Source organism: Schistocerca gregaria, chromosome 1 (assembly GCF_023897955.1).
Source record: "Schistocerca gregaria isolate iqSchGreg1 chromosome 1, iqSchGreg1.2, whole genome shotgun sequence".
Lineage (NCBI taxonomy): Eukaryota > Metazoa > Arthropoda > Insecta > Orthoptera > Acrididae > Schistocerca > Schistocerca gregaria.
The window spans coordinates 629,458,404-629,476,811 of NC_064920.1; the positions used below are offsets into that span (position 1 = coordinate 629,458,404).

The 18,408-nt window shown below is 41.1% G+C and overlaps 1 protein-coding gene across 1 annotated transcript in view; it reads left to right on the forward strand.

Moving 5' to 3' along the window:
* The window catches only part of LOC126359934 (5'-3' exoribonuclease 2 homolog), a 407,169-nt gene that overhangs the window by 28,197 nt on the left and 360,564 nt on the right, over positions 1–18,408 (forward strand). The window contains exon 6 of the mRNA XM_050007668.1: positions 9,961–10,123. Coding sequence (XP_049863625.1) covers positions 9,961–10,123 — 163 coding nt within the window. The remainder of the gene's footprint in view (positions 1–9,960; positions 10,124–18,408) is intronic.

Sequence of the window (18,408 nt, forward strand, 5' to 3'; positions counted from 1 at the left end):
GCTCCTCAAAGGCAAAACTCATTTACTGCTTTAAGTGCCTCATTTCCTTATCTAATTCCCTCAGCATCATCCAACTTAATTTGACTATATTCCATTATCCTCGTTTTGATTTTGTTGATGCTCATCTTATATTCTCCTTTCAAGACAGTGTCCATTCCGTTCAAACTGCTCTTCCAAGTCCTTTACTGAATCCGACAGAATTACAGTGTCATCGGCAAACCTCAAAGTTTTAATCTCTTCTCCATGGATTTTAATTCCTACTCTGTCAATTGTTCCCTTATGCTCTCCCTGAAACTATCTACAACCTATGGCTCTTTTAGTTTAACCAGGTCCCATCTCCTTCAATTCCCACCTTTTGCAGTTTCTTCGGTTTTAATCTACAGTTCATAACCAATAGATTTTGGTCAGAGTCCACATCTGCCCCTCGGAATGTCTTCCTAAATCTCTGTTTTACCATTATGTAATCTATCTGAAACCTTCCAGTATCACCAGACCTCTTCCATGTATATAACCTTCTTTCATGATTCTTGAGCGAAGTGTTAGCTATGATTAAGTTAAGCTCTGTGAAAAATTTTACCAGGCGGCTTCCTCTTTCATTCCTACCCCCCCCCCCCCCCCCCATTCCTTATTTACCTGCTACATTTCCTTCTCTTCCTTTTCCTACTATCGAATTCCAGTCACCCATGACTATTAAATTTTAATCTCCTTTCATTATCTGAATAATTTCTTTTATCTCATCATACATTTCACCAATCTCTTCTACTGTGGAGCTAGTTGGCATATAAACTTGTACTACTGTGGTAGGCATGGGCTTCGTATCTGTCTTGGTCACAATAATGCGTTCACGATGCTGTTTGTAGTAGCTTACCCGCATTCCTAGTTTTTATTCATTATTAAACCTACTCCTGCATTGCCCCTATTTGATTTTGTATTTATAACCCTGTATTCACCTGACCAAAAGTCTTGTTCCTCCTGCTACCGAACTTCACTAATCCCCACTATATCTAACTTTAATCTATTCATTTCCCTTTTTAAATTTTCTAACTTACCTGCCCGATTAAGGGATCTGACATTCCACGCTCTTATCCGTAGAATGCCAGTTTTCTTTCTCCTGATAATGACGTCCTCCTGAGTAGTCCCTGCTTGGAGATCCGATTGTGGGACTATTTTACCTCCGGAATATTTTACTCAAGAGGATGCCATCATCATTTGATCATACAGTAAAACTTCATACCCTCGAGAAAAATTACGGCTGTAGTTTCCCCTTGTTTTCAGCCGTTTGCAGTACCAGCACACCAAGGCCATTTTGGTTAGTGTTACAAGGCCGGATGAGTCAATCATCCAGACTCTTGCCCCTGCAACTACTGAAAAGGCTGCTGCCCCTCCTCAGGAACCACATGTTTGTCTGGCCTCTCAGCAGATACCCCTCCATTGTGGTTGCACCTGTGGTACGGCTATCTGTATTGCTGAGGCACGCAAGCCTCCCCACCAACGGCAAGGTCCATGGTTCATGGACGTTGAAAAAAAGTCATAAATTGCTTAAATGTTGTTAATATACCCAAAAATACTCCCTTTTTTGTGAGGAAAAAATGGATTGCATTTTTGAAATCAGCGCTGAAAAGTACATAAGTCATTTATCAAATTTCAAACAACTTTCAAAAAATACTTTTTTGCAGACCTGTGTTATTGTGAGCAACTGAGACATCTTGCAGATGCAGTCCAAGAATGACGACCAGGAATACTGTGTGAAGTGATGCTACTCTGCAATAACACCTGCTTGCTTGCTACTAGGCAGACAAAAAAAAAACATTATATGGAAGTTGGGTTGGGAAATCATTCCACACCCATCCTATTCACCTGATCTTGCATGCTCAGATTTTTACCTTTTCTTCTTGCTATTGAACAGCCTTGGTGGAACTTCCTTTCCAGATAAAATGTGCTCCGAATGCGGCTCGACAAGTTCTTCACCTCAAAATCATAGGATCTCTACAATTGCAGAATTGAAAAGTTCCCCAGTGGAGGCAGACTGTTATAAATAATGAAGGAGAATATATTATTGTTTACTAAAGCCTCTGTTGTGTGTTTTTGTTGTGTGTGTGTGAAACTTATGGAAAAACACTACAAGCTTATGCACCAACCCAATATTAACTTACCATTTTAGCTCAGGATGGTCATAAAAGCTCTTCCCTCTTCTCGAAAGGTTTCTTTAACTGTCATATGAGTAACATGAATTTCCCAAGTCGTGTGTGCTTCTGCAGCTTTGGATATCTCCACCAGCCATTCCAGATTTGACATTTTGCACATCATCAATCTCATTTTTGAGGCATCTGTATTTCCTTATGGCAGCTTTTTATTTTTCTTCTTTTGTAAATTATTCAATGTAATAAATAGTGGAAACTCCAGGTTGGAATATTAACAATGCTAGGAAAAGGATATATACTCACCATAAAGATGAGTCATTGAGTTGCAGACTGACTTCCTTCCCTAATCCAGTGGGACTGTTGACCTTGCTGTTTGGTCCTCTTCCCTAGATCAAAGTCTGTAGTCTACATATGAGGATTGTTCAAAAAGTAAGGTTACTTTTGAAATTGCGTGGGCAGCGTACATTCGATTATCGATCTGTTTTTTTTTTTTTTTCTTTTTCTTTTTTTCTTATGTTGGTACGCATGTCCCGGACATATGTTCACAGTTTCAAGTGTACAGCATACTTAGTTTGTTTTTGACAAATAGAAAGGTTAGATGTGTTTTAGTGTGCTTTGTAATATTTGATTGTTATAAAAAATGGAGCAAAGAATGTGCATCAAATTTTGTGTAAAAAATGGAATCAAGTGCTCTAAAGCACTTGAAATGTTGACAGTGGCATAAAGTGAATCTGCTCCGAGTAAAAAAAAAAAAAAAAAAAAGTTTAAAAGTGGTACAAGTTCCTCCTAAATGGCCGAGAAGATGCCAATGATGAACCTCGCTCTGGACGCTCTAGCACACCAACAACAGATGACAATGTCGAAGCTGTAAAGAAAATTGTGTTGAAAAATTGTTGAATTACCGTAAGAGAAGTTGCTGAGAACGTTGGCATATTGGTCGGCTCGTGCCATGCAATTTTTTCAGATGTGTTGGGCATGAGAGACATGTGTCAGCAAAGTTTGTTCCAAAACTTCTCAATTTTGATCGAAGCATTGCTCAGGAGCTCTTGAATGACGTCATTGGTGATCCTTATTTGCTCCAAATGGTCATAATTGGTGATGAAACATGAACATACAGTTATTATGTTGAAACCAAAGCCCAGTCATCCCAATGGAAGCATCTCTGAGAGCCAAGACTGAAAAAAGCACACTAAATTTGATCAGATGTCAAAGTTTTGCTCACTGTTTTTTTTTCTCCCCCCTCTTCAGTTACCGTGGTATAGTGCGTCATGAATTTTTGCCTCAAGGCCTTACGTTCAATAAGGAATATTACCTTGATGTTATGCGCCGTTTGCAAGAAGCAATACACGAAAAAGTCCAGAATTGTAAAATCCATAGCGTTTGCATCACGACAATGCACCTGCTCATTCATCATTGCTTGTGAGAAGGTGTTTGGCCAAAAAGAACACAGCAATCATGCCTCAGCCATCACATCCAACACATTTGGCAGCTCCGATCGCAATTTAAGTAGGAGCTGGTGGTGGTAACGGCCATGTGTGTGTTAGGTGTGCTTGCTTGTGTAAATGTTTGTGTGTTTTCTTTGCTGAAGAAGGCTTTGGCCAAAAGCTATAATGTGTAACAGTTTCTTCATTGTGACTGTCTGCAACTCGTTGGGCCATCTGTACAGTAGTAGCAATCTTTGATTTTCATAATATTGCTTTTATTCCAACCTGGAGTTTAAATTGTTTGATTTTGCTTCCAGAATACGGGATGAACATTAATAAAACTGACAAACTGCAGGGATGGATTCATAGTGAAGGGAAAAAAAAATTCCTATGAACATGTGTCTGGAAATGAACAGTGTGCATGCAACAACAAAAAATCATCCCAGAACCCAATATAGAGTTGTATTGAATCCACATCACAATAGATGTTCAAAATGGCCACCATGGAACTCAATAAGTGTGTTCACACATAATTGCACTTTGGATTACAGCATGTTGGTGAGCCACTTGCCCGGAGCTTGTAGTAGGGTTCGTCTCAATGTCCTGTACAACCTGGTCCTCCAAATCTGGTGTACACGCAGTCTGTTGCTTTCCTGCATGTTTGTCTTTCTGAAAGGACCCGTGATCACACAAATGCTCAAAAAGGGCTTGAAATTTTGTGTGATGTGCTTGGTCTCTGTGAGGGTACTTGCTTTGGCGTAGCTGTGCCGCCTCTCGACCATTTCCATGTGCTTGACCGGACATGAAAACTATCTTGGCTTGTCCTGAGATGAATGCCATACAGTAAAGCTGCTTGCCCTCAGGAAATATAATAGCTTTAGTTTCTCTTTTCTTCTAGCCATTTTTAGTCCCAGTGTAGGAAGGCCATGTTGGCTAAAGTTATTGTGCAAGTCAGTCAGTCATCCACTGTGCCCCTGCGTTATTGAAAAGGCTGCTGCTCCTGTTCAGCAACCATGTCTTACCTTTCTGAAAATGTACCTCTGATAGTGCTGCACAAAATTTACGTGTTTTGAACAGGTGACTTTTAGGTAGTCTATGTATGGAGTGTAGCCATGTACGGAAGTGAAACATGGACGATAAATAGTTTGGACAAGAAGAGAATAGAAACTTTCGAAATGTGGTGCTACAGAAGAATGCTGAAGATTACATGGGTAGATCACATAACTAATGAGGAACTATTGAATAGGATTGGGGAGAAGAGAAGTTTGTGGCACAACTTGACCAGAAGAAGGGATCGGTTGGTAGGACATGTCCTGAGGCATCAAGGATCACCAATTTAGTATTGGAGGGCAGCGTGGAGGGTAAAAATCGTAGAGGGAGACCAAGAGATGAATACACTAAGCAGATTCAGAAAGATGTAGGTTGCAGTAGGTACTGGGAGATGAAGAAACTTGCACAGGATAGAGTAGCTTGGAGAGCTGAATCAAACCAGTCTCTGGACTAAAGACCACAACAACCCAAAGGACCACAACAACAACATGTAAAACTATCATTTGTTGATCATTGCAGGCTATTGAGCATTGAAAAATTTGCAGATATACACTGAAAGCAATTTTATTGCTTCTTATTTGAGTGTGCTCTGTAACTTATCTCTCAAGAGTACCAACCCACCTACTCTGCATAAAGCTTTTTACATTTCCTGTGTAATTTTGTAGCCACCAGAGTATGTGGATTTTATTGTATTGGTTTAGTACCTTACCTTGAATCTTAAAAGGTTGTTTGTCTGATAACTAATCATTACATTTGTATTCTGGAAACATCAGCTGATCTGATTGGAAACTTTCTCTTCGTATGGCAGTAAGATATACAGTACTTAAAAGAATTAGGAGAACATGGCTTGGGGCACCTGCCATACTCCATTGAGCAATAATTGAGAACTGGATGTGTTACCAAATTATATATTTACCTTTCACAAATGAAGTACACAACAAAACGTAATTATGTCCTCCTTCATTTACATAACAAGAACTGAAATATCCAAACAGGTGTTGAAACCATACTGAAATCAATCATTCATCCCATCATCCTGGGAGCTTTTTATTGTACTTTCAGATCTTCAGTACTGTATATGGCTTCTATGGGCATTTATCTCCAGCTGTCATATACATGTCAAGCTCTGTATAAGTCTGTGAAGGCCATCCTGTGGTATCCATCATTATTCTTCAGTGAGAGCTCTTGGAAAGTCAGTAGTGTAAGAGGATGTCCACAACGCATACATTGAGCATGTTCCACACGTGGTCAATGGCGTTTAGGTCAAACTTACCTCTGGTATTTCCATTACTTCAGTGTACTGGCTTTGAAAAACTTTCACGGTGACACCTGCTGCATGGGCAATGGCATTATTGTGCATGAGGAGGAAATCAGTGCCATCACCATATGCATAAGTACCATGTATTCAAAAAGTCTGTTTGATGTACTACTACCATGAATGACAACAAGATACGTATGGCTGTGAAGACTAATGGTTCGCCACATCATCACAGGACCTTGGCCAAATCTGGACAACAAGATGTTGGGATACTGGAACAGGACATATGACTCGTAAGATCCTTTCTCGTAATCTGCCCGTTACAGTCCAATCTGACACAGTGGCTTCAGTGACCCTTCTGAGATCATCTTTCAGTGCTCTGGCATCAGCCGTACAATGCTGCAACAGAGATATTGCCAGATATTGGTCTTCACAAGGGGTCGTAATGCGTCAACAACTTCGTCCAACTCGCCTTGTGTACTGATCTGTCTACCCATAGTGTGTCCACAACCTGTGGATTACAGATGGAGAAACATTGGCATCTGCAGCAACATGACAGAAAAGTCCATCCTTCTTGGATCAAACTGACTGACCTTGCAACTTGTACTGCATTTTGATGTCTCATTTCATATGCTTGATTGAATACAATGTCCACAAATGACAACAGTCACCTATGCTCTTCATTAAAGTACACTGCAACACTGTTACTCATTTCCTTCTGACTGATCATTTGATACTGTAAGGCCCAACATCTGATAGATGGAGATGTGTTCAGGTGTTGTATACATTGAAAGTGAAGATCTCAAGATACATAGTAAGACCACAGGTAACACCAGTATCAAAACAGATGTAATATACCAAATGTTGATACATACACATGTTGCCCTAATTCTTTTGGCAGCGTATTTGTTTAATATTATGTTCGAAGCACTTCTTAATGTTTTGGTATTGTCACATGAAGAGGGCCTAAGAAACTGAAAGTCAATCCATGACCAAATAAATGTAATTTTGCAGAACATATATATATTTTTAAATTGCTGACGCCCAATAGGAATCTCAGCTCTGTTATATAGGAAACGGAAATGAGTATGGTTGAGCTGCTGCAGACAGCGTGATTTCTCATTGGTGCTAATATTTATACACATTCAGTCTCTCGTGGATCTGCCAGGTGTTGAAACTGAAGACGACAGTCCGAAAGCAGAAATATTGAATTCCAGATTTAAAAACTATTTAAAGCGAACAAGACCCCCACCAGTCGCTGATGATATTTTAGCTAGCTTTTATATTGAATATGTTGTGGTATGAGCTCCTCCATCTCTTATTTGTTGAGAAGCTCTTGTATAGTGAATATTAGTGTGAAGGAGAAAAGCCTGAATATTCCCATTTTGAAAAAAAGGTAAAAGATTGGATGCACAGAATCGTAGATAAATATGATTGATACCAGTCTGTTTTGTAGGATCCTAGAGCATATTCTTAACTAAAACATAATGAAGTTTCTGGAGGAAAAAGAGTCTCTTGAAAATTCTCATGGGTTCAGGAGAAAAAGCACTCTTCTGAATAACTGTTTGTTTTCAGAATGAGATTTTCACTCTGCAGCTGAGTGTGCGCTGATATGAAACTTCGACGCAGATTAAAACTGTGTGCCCGACTGAGACTCGAACTCGGGACCTTTGCCTTTCGCGGGCAAGTGCTCTACCATCTGAGCTACCGAAGCACGACTCACGCCCGGTACTCACAGTTTTACTTCTGCCAGTATCTTGTCTCCTACCTTCCAAACTTTACAGAAGCTCTCCTGCGAACCATGCAGAAATAGCACTCCTGAAAGAAAGGATATTGCGGAGACATGGCAAAGGTCCCGAGTTCGAGTCTCGGTCGGGCACACAGTTTTAATCTTCCGGGAAGTAACTATTTGTGTATTATGTCTTGCAAACAATGGACTCAAAGAACAGGTAGAAGACATTTTCCCAGATTTCCAAAAGGTGTTAGACGCTGTACCATAACATCAACCACTAACCAAGACACAATGATGTCAGGGTTGCCACAAGTTCTGGAAATCAGGGAATTTCAAATATGTCAGGGAAATTTTAAAAAACTGCTAAAAAAAAATTTGTTTTGTCAGATAAAATCGTTTGTTTACTGGGATGTCATGCATTGTTGCTGGCTGGGCACAGCTTACATGCGCCACTTCCCTACGCCCTCATTCTTACCGCTTCTCACATTCGTAACACTCCCCTTCGCTTGCAGTCAGTGCTGCCACCACTTCTTGCTGCTAGCCTAGCAATTGCCGATGAGAAACAGGGAGAAGTGAGGAGTGGTTTGTTTGGATGTGATCCTCAGATATTCTTGATGCAGTGGCTAGAGATGGTGGTCATGTGTGCATGAGTTGTGTCTTAGTGATTGTGTGAATGTGTGTGTGCTCTCGTTTTCTGACAAAGGTTATGGCTGAAAAGTTAGAAAAGACAAACACACCCTTACAACTATGTGCCTGTCTGCAGCTCAGTGATAATCTTTACTGTGAGTTGCTACGTATCCTCATCCACATGTGAGTAGCTGGCGACACTAATGGACTTACACGACAAGCCAAAACCGCAGGCCATTTCTATGGGTATATCTCTAACAGATCAGGGCTGCCGATCTGAAGCTCATTATTTCCACTAATGTGCAAGCCCTGCCCATTCTATCTAGTCTCACTGATCTGCCTGCAATCCAGGCTCGTTTATGTATGGCATAATGTGGTGGATTTTCCCGATGTGTCCGTGGGCCCAGGACTATATTGCTCCTCAGCAGGTCAGAGGCCACGGGCAATGGATTTCAGGAATTGCAACTTTCACTGCAAGTACATTGTACAATGTGGTGCTCTGTAGGCATTTTATTGATTGTAGTACATTTTGGCACTTCGAAAGTAAATTATATATTAGAAAGTATGGACGATAAGAAGGAGAAAATTGTGGCAGTCGCTGGCAGTTTGTATGCTATGTGCTCATTGATTGTAGTACATTTTGGCACTTTGAAAGTAAATTATATATTAGAAAGTATGGACGATAAGAAGAAGAAAATTGTGGCAATCGCTGGCAGTTTGTATGCTATGTGCTTATATATTTCTCAAGGAAAAAATCACACAATACCTGTAAAATAATAGACGTAACACAGTGGGTAAGAGCCGACAATAATGAACATAGTAGAACCAACATTTTATTGGTTGTCACCTATAGTGTTGGTTTACACAACTCTTACCTACCTTATACACGTCTTTCAAGAGGCTTACTTTTTTCGGAGGTTATTTGTGAAATTATTGAAGATATTTTAAATCTGTCTTGTGAATCCAAGGAAATGCATATTTTGTCACCAAATGTGTTTCATTTTATTGAAATAAAGTAACAACAATTGTTTTAATGAAACATGTGTATGATTTGGTGCGATCTAAATACAATTTATTACAAAAGATGTTGATGTTACTACTTAAGATTCTGCACTTAAATTTGTTTGTCTACAAATGTCTTTACTTATCCTTGAGATCTCAGAATTTGTCAGGGGAAAGTGTTAAAACTTGTCCGAAAATCAGGGAAATATCAGGGAATTTCACTTAGGGAAACTTGCAACCCTGGGTGTGACACACCTTTGCAAATACATGAAGGGGCTGATGAGATAATGAATATTTGACACTAGTACAATGTGTTAACTGTGTGTTGGCGATGGCCAAAGGAGGGGTTGCAGGCAGCAAATGAAGCCACATAGACCACCACAACCACAGGGTGTAGAGCTGTGCACGAAGAACAAGCTGCGCATACCTCCCACAGTGTGGGCACCTCAATTCGTGGTTCATGTTTTAGCAAAAGTGGAACTCGTGCACAAAGGTGAAGATCACATAAACATTGTTCATAACAAAAACTGAAATTGTCTTATCTTGGAGCAGATTGTGCTTGTTTTGTTAAATATTTAATTTATTTCACTTTTGTTCACTTTGAAGAGCATGACAGCATCTGTAATAGTAAGTGATCTCTCAATTTTTTTAGCTTCTAAATAGTTAATAAAAGTGTCTGCCGTTTAGTCAACAGAGCACTCTCCCATAACAAATCTTCCTTTTCAGGGCACACCATTTATGGCTAGACTATCCACATGCCTTCATTACTACATACATGATCGTCTTAACAATAATCCAGGCTGGAAGGGCATTAAAGTAATTTTGTCTGATGCTAATGTTCCTGGTGAAGGTGAACACAAAATCATGGATTATATAAGAAGACAAAGAGGTAAGCAAACTTGTGAGCCTCACATTTAGTATATCAGCAACAGTTAATAAATGTATTTACATGCACAAACTAATTCTCACAGATATTGTATTATGCAAGTTTTTATTTTGTGACTGCTGAATCAATTTTTGTGAACTGTTGGATGTATTTCAGCAAAGTTCAAAATACCTGCTCTTTCCTTCCTGGATTACTTTTGTTGTTGCCATAAACTTTACACTTCAATATCTGTATGTTACTCAGTTAATCATTTCATAGGTTTTGTCTGTAGTTTGTCTGTTCATAATTAACTCAGTACCTTTTGCAAATCAGTATTGCCTCCTTGTGGCAGTGTCTGGTAAATGTGTACTGCAAACATTTATCCTCACAATCTGCTTTATTTTCTTTTCAGAGGTTTTTAGATTTTCATCTGTCACTGGTACATACAGTAATTTTAACATGGAAATAAAATGTTGGATTTGTGATGTAGAAACCAGAAGTGTGTCTACATTATAAATCCAACATTTTACCTATATCCTTTAACAGAATCTTTTAAAAAACCCAAACTGAGTGGCAGTTAACAATACCTCTTTACAAATTATTTGACAATTATACCAATTACTTTGCTAAAATGATTTTAGTCATTTCAAAAATGTTAAGTAATGTTGAAAGAAAGTCTTTTAAACTGCCACTAAGTTTGGGGTAAGTAAAAGAGTCTTTACAGAGTATCTGCACAGCCATGGCAATGCTGCTGGACTACACTGTTGCCCTAAGCACTTCATGCACCAACCAACAGTGGCTCGAAAATGACTGAGGAACAGAACCCCGTTAGAGGAAAATCGAAACTCGTCATGTGAGTCAATCTTCGGGAAGCAAAACCTTGTAGACATATGAATGGGGATAAACTCCACATGCGGCTTATGCGGGTGGCTGTTGACTGAACATTCGGCATGTAGTGCAAAGTGAGGCCTGGGCTAGTCGAACTTAGCATAAGCGCTGACTCGCATGGCTTATTTCTGCACACAGGCAAACGTCTCTTTCAGCAAATCTGTTCATACTATGCGCCACATGCATTCTCCGTGGCAGTTTTCCACACAATTCTGCTGTGCTACCCATGCCAGCTCATCTGCCTCCATTGTGATGTCCGATGGTGGGGATACTAAATTCCTCCCAACTGAAAAGGCCACATATGGCCCAAGTGGCCAGGCTTCGGTCGCGACCTCTGGCACAGATTCTGAGGGTCTGCTGAAGAACCTGGCAGCAGATTGAGGATGAATGGAGGCGGCACTGATGCTGTCGGCTCTGCTGGAAGGGCATGGAGGTTGAGGCATCTGGGGGCCACCAGCAGCAATGAAGGTGAGACCACCTCTGTTGGTGACGGAGGGGGGGGACAAACCAGAGGAGGAAGAGTCCAGATCAGAATCCATGGGCCCTGCATCAGCAGGGGCAGGTGTGAGCCCCAGTGGGGCAAGAGGCTGCAAGTGACAAAAGGACAGTGCAGGGCATTAAGGGGGCGGCAATGGGGAAACATGCTGCTGCAAGTGTGGGACCTGCACTAAGAACCACATTGTGTCCAACCCTGCTGCCTAGCTGATCAGAAGGCAACGGTTTTGATATTTCAACACAGTACAGGCACAACTGTTTGGCATGTTCCATGGCGTGTGACCCCACGCAAAAACCCATGCAAATGTTCTGCCAGACTGCACTTGTTGACCGGTGTTGCCTGGTATGCAGCCAGAAAACTCGACAATGCATCATTGCGATAAGAGGCAGGTAATGGCTTCTTCATCTGAGTCATGAAGGTATGCAAAAAGCGCTTCACCTCTGAGTTATAAGCGGGGTGAAATGGGATGGTAGTGATATGCTGGGTACTGTTGTGAATGCAAAAGTTTACAAACTCCCACAACTCATGTTGCTTACTATTTTCGGACACAAGTGTCCCTCGGTGGCAAAAATAATGGAAAATGCGTGACCAGTGGCAGCTGATGACGGCTTGGTTATGTATGGAAAATTGGACAATGAGTCGACCATCAACAACCACATGCTGCTCAAAAACAGATCCTTGAAATTGACGTGCACAATATTGAATCAATGTTGTAGGACAAAAAATGTATGTTGCGCCAGATCTTCACTGAAAGAGCCGTGTCGTATAAGGGAGCAGTCTTGTGGCTAAGGCACCATGCCACAGTTCGCACAGCTCCCTTGGGCATGGACGTGTGTTGTCCTTAGTGTAAGTTAGTTTAAGATAGATTAAATAGTGTGTAAGCCTCGGATCCGATGACCTCAGCAGTTTGGTCCCACAGAACTTACCACAAATTTCCAATTTTCACTGAAAGACTTTCACCCTGGCCAAACCAGCTATACCGCTGAAATGAATTTCTGGAAAAGTGGATCAGTGACTGTGGCCATTTTGGCCTCTTGTTCCCTTAATGGAAAATCTGATAACAACACTAGAGTCTCATGCTAATCGAACTGTGAATCTGATCTCGCTGATACCTGCAAGAACCCAACAGCATTGGCATGTTGGGTGGTAGAGCAGTAATGAATGTCATACTGAGAAAAATGGTCCACTGCTGCAGTCGGTGGGCAGTGCTCTCGGTTAGTTTGTAACAAGGGCCAAATAAGGAAACCAGGAGCTTGTGGTCAGTGATGAGGAGGAATCTTGCTGCCGTACAATAAAATGTTGTAACCTTTCCGTATAAGTAAAAAAAATATAAAATAATGATGTGTAATCTTCCCAGACAGAAAAATAAAAAAATAAAAATAATTATATTTGGCTAGTTAAATTCTGATGTATGAAAACTGACAAATCTTAACTCCTGAAAAACTGATAAAATTTGGCGTAAGCAGCGCTACGCCATGGCCCTGTGAAATCAGTCTGAATCTGCCCATGAGAAATAAACTGAAAAATTCTTACCTTGTGATGGTGTCGCCAGATAACACTGTCTATATATTTGATCGTAAACGGCACAGCTTAGTGCAATGCTGGCCTATCTACCAACACTAGATAACACTCATCTGAGATCTGAATTACTAGAAAAACTGCCTTTACTTAGTGACAGCTGCACAGCTGGTCGTCTGATTACAAAAGAACACGTGACTGTGATCTGACAAAAATTCTGAAATATTTTAATTTAGATAAATGACTGGATTGAGACTGGCAATGACTCAAAGGAAATTTTACTTTTATAGTTGACTGGTGAAAACAATTATATTCTTAAAATTTTTTATGTTATTGATAAAGATCTACAATCCATTACGCGGGAAAATAGAATATATTAAAAATCCTGGTCAAGTGGTGGTGATGAATCACAAAATAAAGGTTGAAACAAATTCATATTAAAATCTCAGACAAGTGACTTAACTGTGTGCATGCCAATTAAAAAAAAAATTACCCTACAGTAGATGGTTGACTTAATTACACTGTTGATTTTTCATTATATTAACAACTATTCATTTGTTCATCATCATCTCATTCCATGGTATCGTTTAGCTCTGTGGCTGATTGCAATTATTATTCAGTTCCATATAATAAAATTTTACAATTTGTTTTGCACTGTGACTTTAACAACTACTAACTGTAAACTGTGCTGTACCAGCGACAGACTACAACTACACTGTAGCAGCGAGCGACTGCAACTGCGCCAAAGACTGCTTTGACCTGCGACTCTATTGCAGCTCTCTTTTAACAGGGGCAAAGATATTTTATGTCTCGGGCAGCACCTGTGAATTGTCGTTCTAGCAAGTGAGCCATACATCGAGATTACATTTGCTTCAGCAGGGTGGTGAATCCCTTACAATGTGAAACTTTTTAATCTTGAAAATAATAGGTAGCACTTCCTTTTCCACCTGTGAGTCATTATGCTGTGCACTGGGAAAGTATCTCCGTAGCATAACCAAAGGGCTGTTTGGTGTCGTCCAGGTTCTTATAGGACAGGACTGCAGCTCAGGGTTAAAGGTTTACCTGATGTAAAACAATCCAGACAGGAAGCAGAGCACAAACATTCTTTACGAGATCAAGATGCCTGTTGCCAATCTGTAGACCGGACAAGGCCAGTTCAGAGGATGGACTCGGCATAATACGAAACCTTATCTACAACAGACTGGAGCTCCTTTAGATACTTTTGTGCTGGAAAGTTGCTGATGGTTTTCATGTGTTCATCTGTCAGGATGAGGCCTTCTTTACTAAGCACAAGTCACAGAAAATGCATCTTTGGGGGGAAAAAACTGCACTGTCCCAGCTTGCAACAAAGGCCATTCTCCAGGAGGCATTGGAAAACCAACTGAACCAACAAGCATTTGCTCCTCACTTGTAGGGCCGATGATCCAGATGTCTTCAAGGTAACTGACACTACAGGGAATGACCAGAATTCACTATTCCAAATACCATTGATACATTCCTGGTGCAGATGAGATTCCTGAAGACAAGTGATTAAACTGGTAAAGGCCTAAGGGGGTTGAGGACTAAGAAAGTCCAAGAGACTTCGTACAGTGGTAATTGCAGATAGTAATCATGCATGTCGATGCATGAAAAATATGGCAATCTCCCCCCCCCCCCCCCTCCACTGCCGCCCCTCAACAACTTTGCAACAATTCTACTGGCTGTGGAATTGGATACGAATCTGTGACTGATTGCTTGTTGATAATCTGTCTGAAATTGTTGCAAAGGCACAAAGCGCTGTTGGGCTTCTGAGTCACCAACAAGACGTGATCCAGTGGCTCAACAAAATAGGAGAGACACTGCATAGATCCTGCCAATGCTGCAACTCAGCCCTTACCTTGTCATGTATGGAAGAGGGAATGGGGTGGTGGAAACAAAATTGAGGTACTGCTGACAGTGTGGTTTCAAAATTTTCTGCTTGACCCAAGATATTTTCAAACAGTGGGCTGTATGACTGCAGTAAAGAGTCCCGACTGTGAAAAAGAGCAGATTACTATAATAAATGCACTTCGTCAACTATCTGAAATCCAAAAAGAGGAAAGGTGTCTAGCCCAAAAAATTTTGCGCTAGTGGTGAATTGTCTACTAACAATGTAAGTTGCCATTCCACATTCTTATAACATGTGCAGACGGGAAATTGCCCCCCCCCCCCTTCCCCCACTTCCCCCCCCCTTCCCCCCCCCCCCCCCCCCTCCGCAAAGGAATGCACTGTTAACTATAAAACCCTACCTAATATACTGGACATTGGAACTCCGGGTATGCAAGAGCCTATATGTATCTAAATTAACGAGACGTACTGTCAATCCTATGTAACCTTGAAATTTGACCATCCATCCATAAACAACCAACATCAGCAAAAATATGATGGGGCTTATGTAAGGCATTCAGGATGGCCCCAGAGTCCAATGAAAACACAAGGGTATCCAACGACTGACTTGTGGGTTGCCTCGTCGAACATGCAACAAATGACAGTAAGGACAGGACCACTGGCTCGCCCAACAAGTGGGAGGAGAGTGAAACTGAGGACCCAAAAATCAGTGCATGCTGGAATTATGACATTGCGACTGATGTGAGCCCACTGAGATTGGTATGGGTGAAGATGGGCAGTGCGGTGACACTGGTGCACTGGAATTGTGAACAGTGCCAACCCACGGCCAATCGGTGGTGAGCGAGGCCACCTGGGTTACCCCATGGGGTACCGGGATCTGTTTAGCATGCACACCTAATTGAGCCACCTACCAATTATCAGTAGACACACCTTTTGCCACCACAGACAGCTCATGCTGGTCTGTGATCTGTGCAACAACGGCCAAAGAATGGTCGGACATCAGTGCCATAGTCTGAATGTTGGGCTCAGGCACTAACCAGCCAGTCACATCCCCAATTAATATGTCTCATTAAGTGGTAGCATATTTGGGACACTCAAAATGACACTTGTGCAATAGGACATGCAAGTAGATGATCAAAGCTGTATATGACTGCCCACGGCACTTGTGGCAAAACTGCAGCCATGTTGCCACCATATGGGTTTGATGTCCAAAATACTGCATCCGATACCGACAGAGCTGATCAAAGCGATTTTCTTGGGCTTAACCAAGAGCTTCAAATTTTAGATAATTTCATGTAAACCTACGCTGCTGAATAACTAGGTGGTCTTATCAACTATATTGATGATGCTCCTTACCTGGCAGTGCAACTAGGAACGTCACAGGTAATTCAGCCACCTCTCTGTAGACCCATTGAAACTGGTAAATGCATCAGCAGCAATGGAGAAGAAAATTGGACAATGGGTGCCTGGCCTGCTGACGGCGGGCAAGTGTGTGAAGAAACTCCGCAGTCTGGTTTATTAGCACCTGCACTTGCTGGTGCAGGTGCTGTTGTGTGATCCTTTTGGGGTGCAACTGTTCTTACCAGCACTGAATAAATGTCGGGCCCATAGTGATCCAAAATTAGCACTAGGAAAAGGGAAACAAAAAATAGATGTGTCACAAGTGTAAGAATGTTCTTTGGTGCCATTTTTGTGCCTGTACAGGCATGATAGTGCTGCTGCACTACACTATCGTCATCGTTTCTTCATGGGATATTGGTGGCTTGATAAAAGCCTGGGAACAGAACTCCATGAGAGGAAAATGAAAGCTCACCATATGAGTCAATCTACGGGAAGCAGGAAGTCTGAAACCTTGTAGCGACTCGTATGGAGGATGCGGGTGGCTTTTGGCTGAGTACTTGGCAACAACACTTGGCATGTAGTGCAATGGGAAGTTTCACTGGCCCGTCTTACCTAATACCAGTTGCAGTGAAACACCTCCACCACCAGGTCTGCCCCTAGGGTATGCGCCTTCCGTGGCAAATTTCCGCACAATTTCGCTGCGCTATACTTGTCAGCTTGTGTGCCTCCATCTTGAGGTTTGCTGGTGGTGGTACTAAAAAGCTGATTATGGTAATGCAAGTTAAGTCATGGAAAAGCTAAACAACAAAATCAGTGTGCTGGCCTATTGTGTGACATTGTCAAAGCTATTTGAAGTTGAAGAGCCTAACTTCGTCTTCACCAATTTTTGTCTTTGGCTGCAGGTACAGGTAAATGAATAAAACTTAATATAAAGTGATCATAAGAATACAATATGCTGTGGAAGAATACACAAAAATCACTTTAAAGTTGCATGCTTATGCTGAGGTTTTGATTGTTTTCTGAAGACAAATCCAGGCCACAGTGGAACAGCCATTGACATTGTGTTTTTAAACCTTAATAACTTCCTTGATATAGATATAAAAACATCAGTAAATGGTTTATTTGACTGTGAGGGTCAAATGTTTGCAATAACAGGACCAGAAAGGGACATAAGATACTACTGAGTATTCGAGGATGACAGGTTAAAGAGTGCTAGAAGGTAATAGGGTTTGTTTTTGGTGACCTTAAGAGATGTAGTTGCAGGCACAAAGAACAGAATACTTTTAAAGGAACAGTAAATGAGACAGAAAGTTGTAGTTTGGATTGGCACAGAGGAAACAGGAGGGGCAGATATTGGGAAGAGGAGTTAAAGAGAGCTGTTTGTCACTAAACTTTTTCAGTGTTTATTCTGGAGAACTGACAGACAAGGCATCAGAAAAAGCAAGAGGCATATTAGTAGGAGGAGAATGGATGGAGACAATTAAATATGCTGATGATCAAACAGTATTGGCTGAATCAGAGGAAGACCTACAATTAATGATGCCAAGGGTCATAGAAATGGGAAAGGTTTCATATGGAGGTTTATCGACAGTCATCATTCCCATGCACCATTTGTGAATGGAACACAAAAGGGGGAAAATTGTTTTGGTAAGCAAACTGTAATGTGGCTTGTGGATTATAGATGTAGATGTGCAGAATGACAGTAATTAAAGCAACAGCAAACATGGTTCTGTCAAAATATCATTGGAAGGAAAGCCTTCAGAAAAGTGAAATCTTCTGAATACTGGGGAAAGGACATAGCCAGGGTTTTGCTAAAAGGGAGGGGGGATCTGACTTGCTAAAAAGGAACACACTAAAAAGAAATTATCTGAATGGGACAGAAATTGTTTGATGTTTTATGTACATATACAGACAAACAAATTATTAAAATTTAAGAAAAATTGGATGATTTATTCAAGAGAAAGAGCTTCACAAATCGAGCATGTCAGTAATGCATTGATCCATATTTGGCCCTCAGGCAAGCTGTTATTTGGCTTGGCACTGTTGGATGTCCTCCTGAGGGATATTGCGCCAAATTCTGTTCAATTGGTGCATTAGATTGTCAAAATCTCAAGATAACTGGAAGGCCTTGCCCATGAAGCTCTGAACATTCTCAAGTGGGAAGTGTCCCAGCTACACTACTGGCCAAAGTAGTGTTGCC